The following is a 15,782-nucleotide window of genomic DNA, read 5'->3' on the forward strand; positions in this document are numbered from 1 at the left end:
AAGTGTTGGGGCATGAGGTAGTCCGAGAAACAATATCCAATCAAACAATACCCGTCAGCTATAAAATAACGTAAAGCGCACTGTACTATGGGGTCGTAAACCTACGACCCCTTTTGGAATTAGCATGAACTAAATCATAAATGAAATATGATAATAAGGAACAAAACTGTGATTTGGAAATCCCCTAAAGGCATAAAAAGATAAAGCGTGTGTCTGCATCATTATCATGCCCAGATCCACCGGAAAGTTTCACATCCTAGTATCGTGCATACACCTCCTCCTAGCGTCGTACAGTATAATCTAATATATGAAAACAATACTCCCATTTAAAACAATGTGCTTCAATATATTAGTATACAAATCAATGAAGGGACATCAAATTTTTCATATGTATGTACAATATACTTTATATTTCTATAACATAATGCAAACAACACATCGCGTCCAGATGAAGCCTCTGGCGCCGAAACTAAGCTTAATCTAACCGTACAAATGTAGCAGCTCTTAGATACCCTAAATTCATGGATGGAACATTGCTTAAGTAAAATGAAACCCCATTATATGCACAGTAAACACAGTAAAAAGAATCCACAGCGCCTACTGTCCTTACCCTAAAATACCATGTTGCTATGAACCACCATTTCTATACAGTATATCCAAATTCCATCACTGCAAAAAAAAAAATTCAGCTCGGCTTACTTCTACATTCTCGGAACAATGTAACGCGCACCGCGACGGGAAATGAAACATCTTAATATAATGAGATTTCATCATACCAATGCACTTACCTAGAGTTATTAGCTATTTATCAAATAAAACACTATATTTATATATATACTCTCAAATCCATAGTTTGCTTAAAACTACATACACATGCATCTTTATACACTCAAAGCATATTATGGAATATTGGACACATTATATACAGAAAAAACAGCACTGGAACATAGTAGTATTCCCTCTTAGACTCCATAATACACAGCTTCATACATCGTAAAGTCTTTGTAATATACAGTGGCAAAATAACCTTTCGTCCAGCATCTCATTCACTGCACCTGAGATTTGTTGTAAGCATTGATAGTGATGTCATCGACGGAGTTGATGGAATAACCGGTGATAGAGTCGGGGCTTTGGAGGGAGGCAGAGTAGAGGGGGTTCACGGGGGTCTGTCCATCACCGACTACTTCTTCCGACAGACTGCTGTAAGGGGCACTGCCAGACTACGGAAGAGAAATCCAAGGGGGATTGTTAGAACTAGGTATGAATGAAAATATATTTAGCTTACACTTGAACATTTTACCCCCAATGGACGTACTGGTACGTTTCACAAAACTCATCCCTTTACCCCTATGGACGTACTGGTACGTCCTTGCAACAAACTGCTATTTACAGTTTTTTTTAATATTTTTGATAACTTTATGAGAAACTTCAGGCATTTTTCAAAAGAATGAGACCAACCTGACCTCTCTATGACAAAAATTAAGGCTGTTTGAGCAATTTAAAAAAAAAATATATACTGCAAAATGTGCTAGGAAAAAAATAACCACCTGGGGGTTAAGGGTTGGAAATTTCCAAAGAGCCTGGGGGTAAAAGGGTTAACATTTTTACCTTAACCCTTTTACCCCCAGGCTGTTTGGAACTTTCTAACCCTTAACCCCCAGGCGTTTTCTTTTTCAAGCATATTTTGCAATATATATTATTTAAATTGCTCTAACAGCCTTAATTTTCATCATAGAGAGGTCAGGTTGGTTTCATTCTTTTGGAAAATGCCTGAATTTTATAATACAGTTATCAAAAGTATGCAATAAAAAATATGAATAGCAGTTTTCTGCAAGGACGTACCAGTACGTCCATGGGGGTAAAGGGATGAGTTTTGTGAAACGTACCAGTACGTCCATTGGGGGTAAAATGGTTAAAATACAGTAAGGAAAATATTGTTGCCATACTCTTATCACAAAATTGAGCTTACATTTGTGTATTACAAAACCCCAAAAAGACACAATTTCAAAAACCAAACAATAAATAAGAAAATTTAAATACAATACTACAAACTTTTTAATAGTATACAGATCATTGCAGTTAACTCAAATATACAAATGCTACTGCATTTAAGATAATTTCCCATACAATTCAACTGCATTTTAGGTAATTTCCAATACAATGCAACTGCATTTTAGGTAATTTCCAATACAATGCAACTGCATTTTAGGTAATTTTCAATACAATGCAACTGCATTTTAGGTAATTTCCCATAAAATACAACTGCTTTCTAGGTAATTTCCAATACAATGCAACTGCATTTTAGATCATTTCCCATACAGTACAACTGCATTTTAGGTAATTTTCCATACAATGCAACTGCATTTTAGGTAATTTTTCATACAATGCAACAGCATTTTAGGTAATTTTCCATACAATTCAACTGCATTTTAGGTAATTTCCAATACAATGCAACTGCATTTTAGGTAATTTTCCATACAATTCAACTGCATTTTAGGTAATTTCCAATACAATGCAACTGCATTTTAGGTAATTTTCAATACTATGCAACTGCATTTTAGGTCAATTCCCATACAACAAGTAGAAAGAGTAATCAGAGATTTCAGAGCTCCGCCAATGGAGATTGTCTACATTTTACAAATCTACGGACCAAGCTTTCTCTTTTGCACATGTTATTGTTATTATTATTATTATTATTACTAGCCAAGCTACAACCCTAGTTGGAAAACAAGATGCATAAATCATTCTAAAAACAGTAACGTCAAAAACAGATAAGTCCTATATAAACTATTAACAATGTCAAAAACAGATATGTCATCTATAAACTATAAAAAGACTCATGTCAGCCTGGTCAACATAAAAACATTTGCTCCAACTTTGAACTTTTGAAGTTCTACTGATTCAACTTGACTGTGAATTAATCTACTGTACTGTACACAGTAATAATATTAAAAACCAGATTCGCAATCTTGAACAGGATGAACTGCAAATTTTTTTTTTTTTTTTTTTTTTTTTTTGAGCAAAATACAGTACCTATCAGTTGATAAAATTTGATGAAAATCTGGCAAGAAGTTTTGACATAATCCTACTAACAGATAAACAGATAAATTGAGAAATAAATGCAGGTAAAAATACATGGCAGAGGTAATAAACTGTGATGTTTTAGTCTCATCAAACAGAAAGCTAGGCAAATTTCAATACAATACATACATAAATATGCCTAGGCACTTCCCCCAATTTTGGAGGGTAGCCGACATCAACAAGAAACAAAACAAAAAAGGGGACCTCTACTCTCTACGTTCCTCCAGCCTAACCAGGGACTCAGCCGAGTTCAGCTGGTACTGCTAGGGTGCCACAGCCCAATCTCCCACATTTCCACCACAGATGAAGCTTCATACTGCTGAGTCCCCTACTGCTGCTACCTCCACGGTCATCTAAGGCACCAGAGGAAGCAGCAGGGCCTACCGGAACTGTGTCACAAATACCACATAAATTTAATGAATTACAATACTTAAATTGTCTGAGTCCTGATAAGATTAATGATTATATTCTGCACCGAACAAAATAATCGTTTAAGTATGCAAACCACTGCAGATGTTTAAGTGAACTTAAATCTGATGGCTTGTCTAAACCAGAAAGCGTGGCTATTTAGCTTTACTGGTAAATAGCCCATCATGCCCTGCGGTGTTCTATGTGCCTTCTTAAATCTAATCACTTGGCATACAGTACGTTGTTTGCCTCAAAAGGCAACAGTGATTGTAATCAAACGATGTAAATTTCTCGAAAGTCAAATTCTCAAACTCAGTTGCTCGAAAAATAATTTCTCGAACGATCATTTTTTCGAATCCCATATTTCTCGAAAACTTATATCTATTTTGTCGAGACAATTGAATGGAAAAATTTTCATGTATTTCAAGGAAAAATATATCCTTTTGGGTTGACAAACACAAATGTTAAAAATTTATTGTAAATGAAGGAATGAAAAAAAACACAAAGGTTATGATTTATTATTTTATCTAAAAAAAAAATAAAGTTAATATCTTTTATGACGCAAAAGTGCGATTACAAATACTTACGCAGCGTATCGTGCATTATACGTACGCCAGTACATACAGGACATCACTGGTTGAATCAGTAGAACTTCAAAAGTTCAAAGTTGGAGCAAATGCTTTTTTGTTGACCAGCTGGACATAGTCTTTTTATAATTTATTTATGACATTTATTTTTGATGTTGTTAATAGTTTATATATGACATGTCTGTTTTGACGTTGTTACTTATTTTAGGATGATTTATTGTTAATTTGTTCTCTTCATTTATTTATTTCCTTATTTCCTTTCCTCACTGGGCTATTTTTCCCTGTTGAACCCCTGGGCTTATAGCATCTTGCTTTTCCAATTAGGGTTGTAGCTTGGATAGTAATAATAATAATAACAATAGCCTCTTTATAAACTGGTCTTTGGCCCTTAAGGGATACTTTCGATTGTGTTCGAGAAATCTACGTTTGTTTTCGAGTAATTGACATACGAGAAATTATTTTTCAGTCAATTGAATTCGAGAAATTTACCTTCGCGCAATTGATTTCGAGAAATTTTCCCGACGCCTAATCAAACATGATCCTTCCGAGCTTTTGCAAAAACCTAGTATTGTTATGTTTTCTTGTCTCTAAATACTTTTAGGTGCCGTGGCTTATCGACAAGATAACTTAAGAGTCAGAATATCTTACAAGGCAATCCTTAGCTTCTTACCGTTTACCGACAGAAGGTTCCATTCCTTTATTAAAAAATATGTATTTAATGAAACTAAAGAAAATTTTTTAATTTTTCAGGTAAGTGTTGATTAAGCCGAGCTTCTAAAGAAGCAATATGAATATCCGGGAGGTTCATAGAAATTAATTGAATATGCTAAGTGTTTGAGTAATTAAATCATACAATACTTCACTTAAACTGGCAATCACATGCTCTGAAATTCTAAAAGTACAGTATTAAATTTATTGTCTCCAAGGTAAAATTTCATTAGTGCACAAATGCTCTGTGAGTCTTTGATGACTGGGTGCTGATCCTGTGTATATATAGGGCAGTCTCTAGGGCAGTGATTCTCAACAACCGTGCCGCGGCACTTTGGTGTGCCACAAGATTATCTTAAGCGTGACGCAAAACATTGGCACTCACAGCACACAGGGAAATACAAAAAATGGGCATAGATTTCGGTAAGATGTCATATATAAACAGTTTAGTGAAACTGAAAACCACCCAAGATTAGAATATTTCTAAGTAATAAACTCTGCCGTTTAAGTTCATCACATTTTCTAAATTGAAATGGCTGTTGAAAGGTAGTGTTACCTCGTGTTCATGAATTACACAAGGAATTAACCCTTTTACCCCCAATGGACGTACTGGTACGTTTCACAAAACTCATCCCTTTACCCCCATGGACGTACTGGTACGTCCTTGCAAAAAACTGCTAATTACATTTTTTTCTGCATATTTTTGATAACTATGAGAAACTTCAGGCATTTTCCAAAAGAATGAGACCAACCTGACCTCTCTATGACGAAAATTAAGGCTGTTAGAGCAATTTAAAAAATATATATAGCAAAATGTGCTTGAAAAAAAAATGCCTGGGGGTTAAGGGTTGGAAAGTTCCAAATAGCCTGGGGGTAAAAGGGTTAATAGCATTTCTTGACCAAGAAAACCAGGAAAAATTCTGTGAATACCCTGGCTGCAAATTTCTTGTCTAAACTAGACTAGACAGCAGAATTATTTTATCAATTAAAAAATACAAACAGTAGCATGCAAAAGTTGGTAGTTCTATTTGGAAAAACAAAGCTCATGTAATCTGGATATTTACCATTCAATAAGTATTCATCATCATCATCATCATCATCTCCTTCTACACCTATTGACGCAAAGGGCCTCGGATAGATTTCGCCAGATGTCTCTATCTTGAACTTTTAAACCAACACTTCTCCACTCATCATTTCCTATTTCATGTTTCATAGTCCTCAGCCATGTAGGCCTGGGTCTTACAAATCTTCTAATGCCTTTGGTAGTCCAATTAAATGTTTGGTGAACTAATCTCTGTTGGGGAGTGCGAAGAGCATGCCCAAACCATCTCCATTTAAATGCATACTCTTAAATTTTGCCAAGTGTGCCATGATATTCTTACGAAATCTTAGGTGTGCCTTGGATAAAAATGGGTTGAGAAACACAGCTTTGAGGAACTGTCACTGTCCCTTGCCTCTGCCATTCATAAGAGACATTTAAACACCTAATACTGTATTATTATTATTATTATTATTATTATTATTATTATTATTATTAATTTCTATTCAGCATTATGAAGCTTCACCTGTGGTGGATAATATGGGAGGGTGGCTGTGCCACCCTAGCAGTACCAGCCGAACTCGGTTGAGTCCCTTGTCAGGCTGGGAGAAACATAGAGAGGAGACGTCCCCTTTTTTGTTTCATTTGTTTAATGTCGGCTACCCCCCAAAATTGGGGAAGTGCCTTGGTATATGTATGTATGTATTAATTGCTAAGCTAAAACCTCAGTTGGAAAAGCAGGATGCTACAAGCCCAGGGGCCCCAACAGGGAAAACAGCCCAGTGAGGAAAGGAAACAAGGAAACAGAATATTTCAAGAACAGCAGCAACACTAAATTAAAAAACTTACTATATAAACTATAAATACATTAACCAAACAAGAAGAGAAACTAGATAGAATAGTGTGCCCGAGTGTACCCTCAAGCAAGAGAACTCTAACCCAAGACAGTGGGAGACCATGGTACAGAGACTATACCATAACTGTCCCCAGGACTATGACTGCCAAAGGTTTTGCCAAGAAAATGGGAAATTTGTAGTTTTAGGGTATATGCTGATAAATACTAGGCTTCGAAAGAGAAGTATTATTAACATAAGACAAGTTTCATAAAAATAAATGATGTTGTTTAGCTTTAAAAGAATCGTTATTGAAAAGAATTTGTCAAATAACATCAATAAACTATTTAAAATAAATGAAACCTAACTTTATTTGTTAATTCATGCAATAAAAACTGTATTAAAAAGTAATTTCTTTAATATATCTCCAACAAATTTTAAATAATGAGTATTATGGCAATCAATCCCTATCAAATTTTCCTCACCAGCATCATTCAAGTATTGTAATTAACCCTTTTATACCCAATGGACGTACTGGTACGTTTCACAAAACTCATCCCTTTACCCACATAGACGTACTGCTACGTCCTTGCAAAAAACGGCTTTTTACATTTGTTTTTGCATATTTTTTATAACACTATGAGAAACTTCAGGCATTTTTCAAAAGAATGAGACCAACCTGACCTCTCTCTGACAAAAATTAAGGCTGTTAGAGCAATTCAAAAAAAATATACTGCAAAATGTGCTTGAAAAAAAATAACCCTTGGGGGTTAAGGGTTGGAAAGTCCCAAATAGCCTGGGGGTAAAAGGGTTAATTATCCAAAACATTAGCTTAGTAATGTAATAAAATCTTTAATAAACATTCAATGTTGTGAGATATTCTAAAATCAACAGACAATATTTAAAAACATCTTTAACAGACAATTAGTAAAAAATGAGATAATATTCACTGTTGAGAAGTATTCTACAATCAACAGACAATACTTAAAAACACCTGAAACGAATAATTAGTTAAATAAGTCAAGAAATACTTTGGTTTCTAACCTGATATATGTTTTGTTGAGGAAATTCAGACCCAGGTAGTGGGAGAGAGCTGGTGTCGTCGTCGTCTTCTGATTTATACGAGAAAACTATATTTTCTACCTGTTCACGACTCTTTTGTCTGTTACGAAGAAGGAACGTTATTAGATGCCAAAATCCATAAGGTAAGAAGACAAATTATTATTATTATTATTATTATTATTGTTATCATTATTATTGTTATTATCATAATTATTATTGTTATAATGATTATTATTATTATTGTTATTATTATTATTATTATTATTATTATTGTTATTATTATTATCATTATTATTATCATTATTTCTGGGCTCAATCCCTGTGCCGCGCAGTGAAATGCTCCTTATGCACCATTTCAAAGGAATATAACTGCTAATATTACCAGAGAAAAAATGTAAAGGAATGCTAGGTTGAACTAGCTCGCTCACCTAATGGTGTCGGTATAGACTGGGGCGAAATACCAGAGGTCTCGTACCATTTAGATTTCTCCTCTTCGAAATCCCCCAATAGTGAGGTGCCGTTCAACCTCCCCTGCCTCGCAGACCAGTACTACTAACTCAACCCACGCTTGCCCATCACTCCTTTCAAGCACCTGTTTGATATAAGTCCAAGTGTTTTATTTCGTGTGTTTCATTGGATTTATCATCAACTTTCTCTCGATGGCCGATTCCCAAGATACCCCATCGAAGTTAAGTACCTTATCCATGAGTTTTTAACGAGATTGGGCAGTGTCATCTTTGTTTTTATTATTTAGAAGTGTTTATATATGAGCGGCGTCCCCGTTCTTTCTTTCGCCTCTGCCCTTTGTCTCGTTAGTTCGTCCGTCTTTTATATTCGTTCGATCCTTTAGGAGTTTTTTCCTTATATTCATTTAGTACACCAACTTTATGCTTTCATATAGCAATATTCATTTAGTACACCGACTTTATGCTTTCATATAGCATTTATTTTATGTTATCCTATGATATCGGTGTTAGCGTTTCATCAGGAGTAGGTTATGTTGGTATGCCTGCATTCGTGCGTGTTGGTGGATAGCGTCAACATTGAGATTGTTTCGCTAGTTCTAGGAGCTTTAATTTCGACCATCTCACTTATTATTAGTAAAACCTTTTGTTTTATTACGCTCCACCTAGTTTTACGTTTGGTTCGAGTGGGACTCTCGCGTATTTTGTTGTTTTTACTGTTCGATCTACCGCTTCAGTAACTAGGTTGGTACCCCTGCTTTCCATCTGCTGATGGCGTCATGCTTCCTCCCCTACCACTCGCCCGAGTCCCTCTCTCGCCATATTTTTTCTGCATGCCTAACCTTACTTACGTGATTTCGCTTTTAATTCATTAATTATTTTTATGTATTTGTGCATTGATATTATATTTATTGCTTACTCCGTTATGATCATATTTTTGGGATTTTCATGTCATGATTAGGGGATCTCCAGTTGGTAGCCCTGTCTACCACTGCGCACTGGCGATTTCCCTGTACCATTACACCCCCCCCCCAACAAGTTGGGGAGGTTATTCCATCCCCCCCCCCTTCAGTGTACACCCTTCCTCTCACTCGATAGTTGTTGGTTATGATTTACGGGTCAAGTATGCTTGTACCTCAGTCTTCCATCAACGTTCCGACATATTGAGGACTGAGTATACCAACGGGGTATGACTTAGTCTCATTCATTCATACCGGGCGGTTTCGTCTCCCCCCTCCCGTCGCCATCGGTCGGGGAGGGGGAAGGCCGGGACCGCCGGGGACTATCACACGTGATTAGTCGGTATATCTGCACCTTGGTGTAACCTTGCTTTTAATTACGGTTGTTAGAATGAGCACTTATATTAGGAGTGTCCTCCCCTACGGTACCTCATGCTATTATCGTCCGTATAGGACTTATTATATCCCATATCATTATTTTATATTCTACATGAATCATTACCTTTGTCCCGGTACCTCAGGTAAGGTAGGGGGGGGGTTCCACTGGCTCCCCCCGCGCTCTCCCGTTGTACCCTCCCGTCATCAGACATCGGAGCCGCCGAGCTCTTAACTACATGATCGGTTGACACTGACACGGTTTTGATTAATATCCTCCCTCCGGGAGCCCTATTCATTACAGACATTAGTTTTTGATCATAATTGGCGTTTTCTATTTATGTACTTTAAGGATGTATCTTGGGTACTTTAAGTTTACTTTAAGTTACTTTAAGTTTACTTTAAGTTTACTTACCAACCCTGTTCCCCGGCCACGGGGGCCCCGGAACTAGTTATGATTATATATTAATCACTGTTTTTTGCATCCTTTTTCATACCCGGCTCTGCCGGATTGCTATTGGAATAGTCTCAGTTCTCTGCATGTTTAGTCTAAGGCTATACATTTATTTTATTAACTGGCAGGTCCCGGACCCTCCGGGACCCCTTATAGAGAAACTAGTAGATGCTCATGGACTATTCCTTTTACAGGTGGTCCGTTGCCGGATGACAGCCTGCGCGGCCGTCCTTCACCAGCCTTGCGGCCATGCTGTCTGTCGGTCCCACGCGGACTGTGGGATCCAGATGGACGATATTTTGGTATGGCACCCTGACAACTGCCTTATCTGTTATGACCTTATCTCCACCCTCGCTTCAGATTCAGTGAGCCTCTTTCAGTCATTTTTGTATTTACTTCCCTTCACTGGGCGACATCAATATGTTAGATAATCATTGACTTCTGTTATGAATCTTCGGGTTCATTTATCATTTTGTCCTCGGGTTTGCTAACCTTATCCCCGTTCTTTCAGAGTTCCCAGGCGGTTAAAACTTCAGCAAGAGCCACTTTGAAATTGTGGGTAGGCGGCTTCGCCCGTAACGTAAAGGCCAGGAAGCCCTACGTCCTCTCAGAAGATTATTGTAGACTTATCTACCCGAACGCAAAATCTTCGGCAGCAGTGCCTAGGCAAGTGGCGGCTCCTATAATTGCTGACATTGCGGAAATCGTAGAACTCAATCTCGTCCAGGATACAGACATCCCTGACGACCCGGACCCCATTGAAGACAATGTTACGGCTCTGACCTTAGACATAGAGCCCATGGTTTTTGACGAACCTGACACAGGTAAGGTTGTAAGTGAGGCAGGTGGGTCTGGCGCTAAGACCTCTCTTCTTAGCCCCTCTTTTTCTCCAACTTCTAATAATTTTTCCTTTCTTGGTTTTGAAGGGAACCACGAATCCTCCCCAAGATCGCTCTCGGTTCCTGCCAAGGTCAAATCTCAGAAAAGACCTTTAGTGAGGACTCGTCAGAATCCTACACTACCTGGATCATCGAAGCCCAAGAAGGCTCCCCTCCCCGGAGCCCCTAGTGACTCGACTAGCACTGCCCCTATGTCTCAGGACCCGGGAGTGCAGTCATCCCCCTTAATTACCACAACCAACCTCGACCCGGAGGCCCTCACGAATATGTTGTCGAGGGTCGTTACAGAGCAGATTAGTTCTATACTTTCTGCCGTCACCAGAAGACTAGATACCCTGGAAAGTGGACTGCCTCAACAACAGCAGTTCCTCATCCCGGACGCCTCAAAACTTCCACCCTTCACGAAGAACAACCCGTGGAAAATGGCGCTCCACTGTCCTTTCACGGACGGAATGTTGACCATCGAGGGTTTTGGGACCAGGCCCATTGAAGATTTTGAGTTCTTCCCTCCCGGTCTTCAATTTCCTTTCCCCGGCTTACGGAAGAGGCTCTTGTCCGACTAGATAAGGTCCCTAAAGAGACCGTTATCTTTCCGAAGGAACAGGCTCAGTCTGTTTGGGTTCGAACCTTAAATGAGTGGGGTTGTACAAACACCATGCTGACCCCCCACAAGAGTACTTACACCATGTTTCTTGTGGACGAACAGACCCCCACTCCTTGCGTCACCAAAATGGTTGAATTAGCCCTTCAGGCAGTGACCGAAGATAAGCCTTTGCCACAACTCCGGGAGACAGATCCTACATCTCTGCTGTTCCCATCAGATAATGAATGTTGGCTTAACATTCAATCGACATTCACTTCTGGTAAGCTATCCGCGGACTGTGCATCGACGCAATTCAGTGAACGCCTCCCAAGACTACCTGAAACCTTAATCCGACTCGAGTTCGAGTCCCGGTCTAGGTTTAGCCGGAGCCTCAACATCTCGACTATGGCGGAGATGTTTTCTCTTACTTATGACGAGGAACACTCTTTTAAAGTTATGACTAAAGCCACCCTGCAATCTTTGTTAGCAGACTGCTACGACTTCTTGGTGACCAAAAGACGTTGCCGTAAGCATGTCTTATCTGAAGCCACTATCCGCCATGAGCCAAATAAGCTCATTAAAGCCTCTGCTTGGGGTCCGGACCTTTTCCCGGAGGACATGGTCAACTCGGTATTGAGCGAAGCTGCCAGAGTGAACCAGAGCCTCAAAGTCCGTTGGGGTCTCACTCCCAAACGGAAGTTCGAACAATCGAGCATTCACTCCCGGGGCAGAAAAAGGCTACGCCCTTATAGCTCTACCCAATTCCGCCAACCTATTCAAGTAGTCCAGTCGGCCCCGGTCTCTCAGGGCATCCAACCCTCCACCTCCAAGTCTCAGCCCCAAGTGAAGTATGTCCTCGTCCCTGAAAACCAAGTGGCTTCGAACTCGTTTACCTCTCCTGTTTATAACCCGGTCTATGAGTCCCGGTTTTCCTCCCAAGGATACCAACGAGGCAGGGGCCCCGGTTCGAGGGGTTCTTTTCAGAACAGAAGCAAAGGGAGATATTTCTCCCGTGGAAAAGGGTCACGTGGTGGCCGAGGCGGTAAAACCTCCAACTACTGACGGTCTTCAGGTAGGAGGGAGACTTTATGTGTTCCGGAGTCGCTGGAAATTCAGTCCTTGGGCCTTCAGCATAATCTCCAAGGGCCTGGGGTGGAGTTGGATAGAAGGGCCTCCTCCACCGAACAGATTCCATCAACCCTCGACACCGGACCTACTTTTGTTTACCCAAGATCTTCTTCGCAAGAACGCGATCAAGGAAACGAAATATCTGAAGTTTCAAGGTCGCTTATTCAGCGTTCCGAAGAAAGACTCCGACAGCCGAAGGGTCATCCTCGATCTGTCTCGACTAAACTTGTCCATTCAATGCGACAGGTTTCACATGCTTACCGTCTCGCAGGTGCGAACCTTGCTTCCCCGTGGGGCCGTCACCACCTCCATCGATCTTACCGATGCTTACTATCACGTTCCAATAGCGAGACACTTCCGCCCATTCCTAGGATTCAGACTGGACGACAAGGCTTACACGTTCAAAGTGATGCCTTTCGGGCTCAACATCGCGCCCAGAATCTTCACGAAACTGGCGGAATCGGTCATTCAGGAACTCCGATCCCACGGAATCCAAGTCGTCGCATACCTGGACGATTGGCTAATCTGGTCAGACAACGTCGAGGATTGTCTCAAGGCAACAAACAAGGTGATCCAATATCTTCAGTTTCTGGGATTCCAGATAAACTTCGGAAAGTCTCGTCTGACACCAAAGACCAAATTTCAGTGGCTGGGATTACGGTGGGACCTACGTTCTCACACTCTATGTCTCCCCAGGTCCAAGAGGATAGAGATTGCGAAAAATACCAAACGCTTTCTCGGGGAAAAGGTAACTTCCAGAAGGAACCAGGAGAGGATTCTAGGGTCCCTACAATTCGCTTCAGTGACAGACCTCCTTCTGAAAGCGAAATTGAAAGACATCAACCGAGTTTGGCGCTCCAGAGCGAACACCAAACGTCGGGACAAGAAGACACGCCTTCCTCCCATTCTTCGGAAGAGGCTTCTCCCATGGACAACCGCCAAGAGCCTATCAAAATCGGTTCCGTTGCAGTACCCCCCTCCAAGGATAGTCATCCACACGGATGCCTCCCTATCAGGTTGGGGAGGCTACTCCCAACACAGGAAAGTTCAGGGCCTTTGGTCTACAATGTTCCAGCAATTTCACATAAACGTCCTGGAGGCCATGGCTGTCTTACTAACCTTGAAACGTCTTTCCCCGGCCAAGAAACAACATCTGAGGATAGTCCTCGACAACGAAGTCATAGTCCGTTGTCTAAACAGAGGGGGCTCCAAGTCAGGTCCCATCAATCACGTGATGGTGGCAATCTTCTCCCTGGCGGCCTCAAACCAATGGCACCTATCCGCCGTTCATCTGGCTGGAGTTCGGAACGTTGTGGCAGACGCACTCTCCAGGACGGTACCGTTGGAGTCAGAATGGTCACTAGATCGCAAATCCTTTCAATGGATCCTCTTCCAAGTGCCGGATCTCCAGGTAGACCTCTTCGCGACGGAATCCAACCACAAGCTGAAATGTTATGTGGCCCCCAACCTGGACCCTCGGGCTTACGCCACGGATGCCATGTCTCTCGACTGGAACGCCTGGGAAAGGATTTACCTTTTCCCACCGGTGAACCTACTGATGAAAGTGCTGGACAAACTTCGAACCTTCAAAGGTCAAGTAGCCCTGGTGGCCCCCAATTGGCCCAAGAGCAATTGGTTTCCTCTTTTACTGGAGCTGAATCTCCACCCTCACCAGATTCCCAACCCGACTTTGACCCAGATAGTACAAACGTGCACTGTGTTCGCTTCCTCAAACATTCAGACCACCCTAACTTTATGGACTTCATGAAGTTTGCGGCACACAAAGGGGCTAACATAGACCCCCAGAATACTTTATTTTTAGAATCTGACAAGAGAGACTCCACTCTTCGTCAATATGACTCAGCGGTCAAAAAACTAGCTAAGTTTTTGAAAGATTCTAGTACTGACTTTATGACACTAAACCTAACGGTAACCTTTTTCAGAACCTTGTTTGAGTCGGGCTTAGCAGCCAACACTATTACTACCATCAAGTCTGCCTTGAAGAAGATTTTTCTAATCGGCTTTAATATAGATCTGACAGATTCATTGCTAGCTTCGATCCCAAGAGCCTGTGCCAGACTGAGACCATCTTCTCGTCCTAGCCCGATTTCCTGGTTTCTCAATGATGTTCTTAAACTAGCGTCAGAAACCGTCAACGTTTCATGTGAGTATATCCCTCTACTCAGGAAAACTCTCTTTCTCGTGAGTTTGGCATCTGGCGCCAGGATTTCGGAATTAGCTGCCTTATCAAGGGATCCAGGCCACATAGAGTTCCTTCCGTCAGGAGAGGTCCTCCTCTCCCCAGACAAGGTCTTCTTGGCCAAAAATGAAGACCCTCAGAATAGATGGTCCTCCTGGAAAATCATCCCTCTCCTTCAGGATCCTTCCCTATGCCCGGTTACCACTCTAAAGTCCTTTCTATCAAGGACTTCCTATAAGACCTCGGGAGCCTTGTTCATCAGGGAGCGGGGAGGGACTATAACTTTGAAAGGGATCAGACAACAGATCTTGTATTTTATTAAACAGGCCAATCCAGAGTCTTTTCCTCACGTCCACGACATTCGGGCGGTAGCGACCTCAATAAATTTTTTCCATCATATGAACTTTACAGATATCTCTAAATATACCGGATGGAAATCCCCCTCAGTGTTCAAGCGGCACTATCTTAAACAATTAGAGGCCCTTCAACTCGCTACCGTAGCTGCAGGGAGCGTGGTATCCCCCGGACAAATTCCTTCTAACTAATCCCTGAATCCTATATCTTCCACCTTCTTCCTCTTACCTGCCTCACTTACAGTTCCTACCTGAGTTCGGTTTGTTGTATCACACCCATGGGTGTTCCTAGTTCGTAACATTGCCATTTTATTATTGTTCAATTTATTCTTCCATACGAACTGTATTTCTTTAGTGTTCAAGTGTATGTAATTTGTTCCAGTGTTTGACCTTAATTGGTTTTGTTTTAAGTTAATGTTCTTTTGTCTTCCCTTCCTGGGATATTATACCTTATCATGCTGATGTTATTAAAGACGTCCGTCTTCTACGTTAACTTTTGATTAAACCACTGTTTGTTATGTTGATTTTTATTCGTTCCCATATAGTTAATAAAGTTTGGGTTCGTTTTCTCTGGTACTATTTCACTGCGCGGCACAGGGATTGAGCCCAGAAAAGGGATTTTGACGAAGGAAAAATCTATTTCTGGGCG

The 15,782-nt window shown here is 40.7% G+C and overlaps 1 protein-coding gene across 1 annotated transcript in view; it reads right to left on the minus strand.

The window, feature by feature from the left end:
• Positions 1–878: 878 nt before the first annotated feature.
• Positions 879–15,782, minus strand: part of LOC137648745 (transmembrane protein adipocyte-associated 1-like) — a 62,187-nt gene continuing 47,283 nt past the window's right edge. Inside the window, exons 7-8 of the mRNA XM_068381827.1 lie at positions 7,701–7,818; positions 879–1,220 (exon numbers count right to left, since the gene is read on the minus strand). Of these exons, the coding sequence (XP_068237928.1) occupies positions 1,047–1,220; positions 7,701–7,818 (292 nt within the window). The 3' untranslated portion in view covers positions 879–1,046. The remainder of the gene's footprint in view (positions 1,221–7,700; positions 7,819–15,782) is intronic.

This window comes from Palaemon carinicauda, chromosome 10 (assembly GCF_036898095.1).
Source record: "Palaemon carinicauda isolate YSFRI2023 chromosome 10, ASM3689809v2, whole genome shotgun sequence".
NCBI classification, from domain to species: Eukaryota; Metazoa; Arthropoda; class Malacostraca; order Decapoda; family Palaemonidae; genus Palaemon; species Palaemon carinicauda.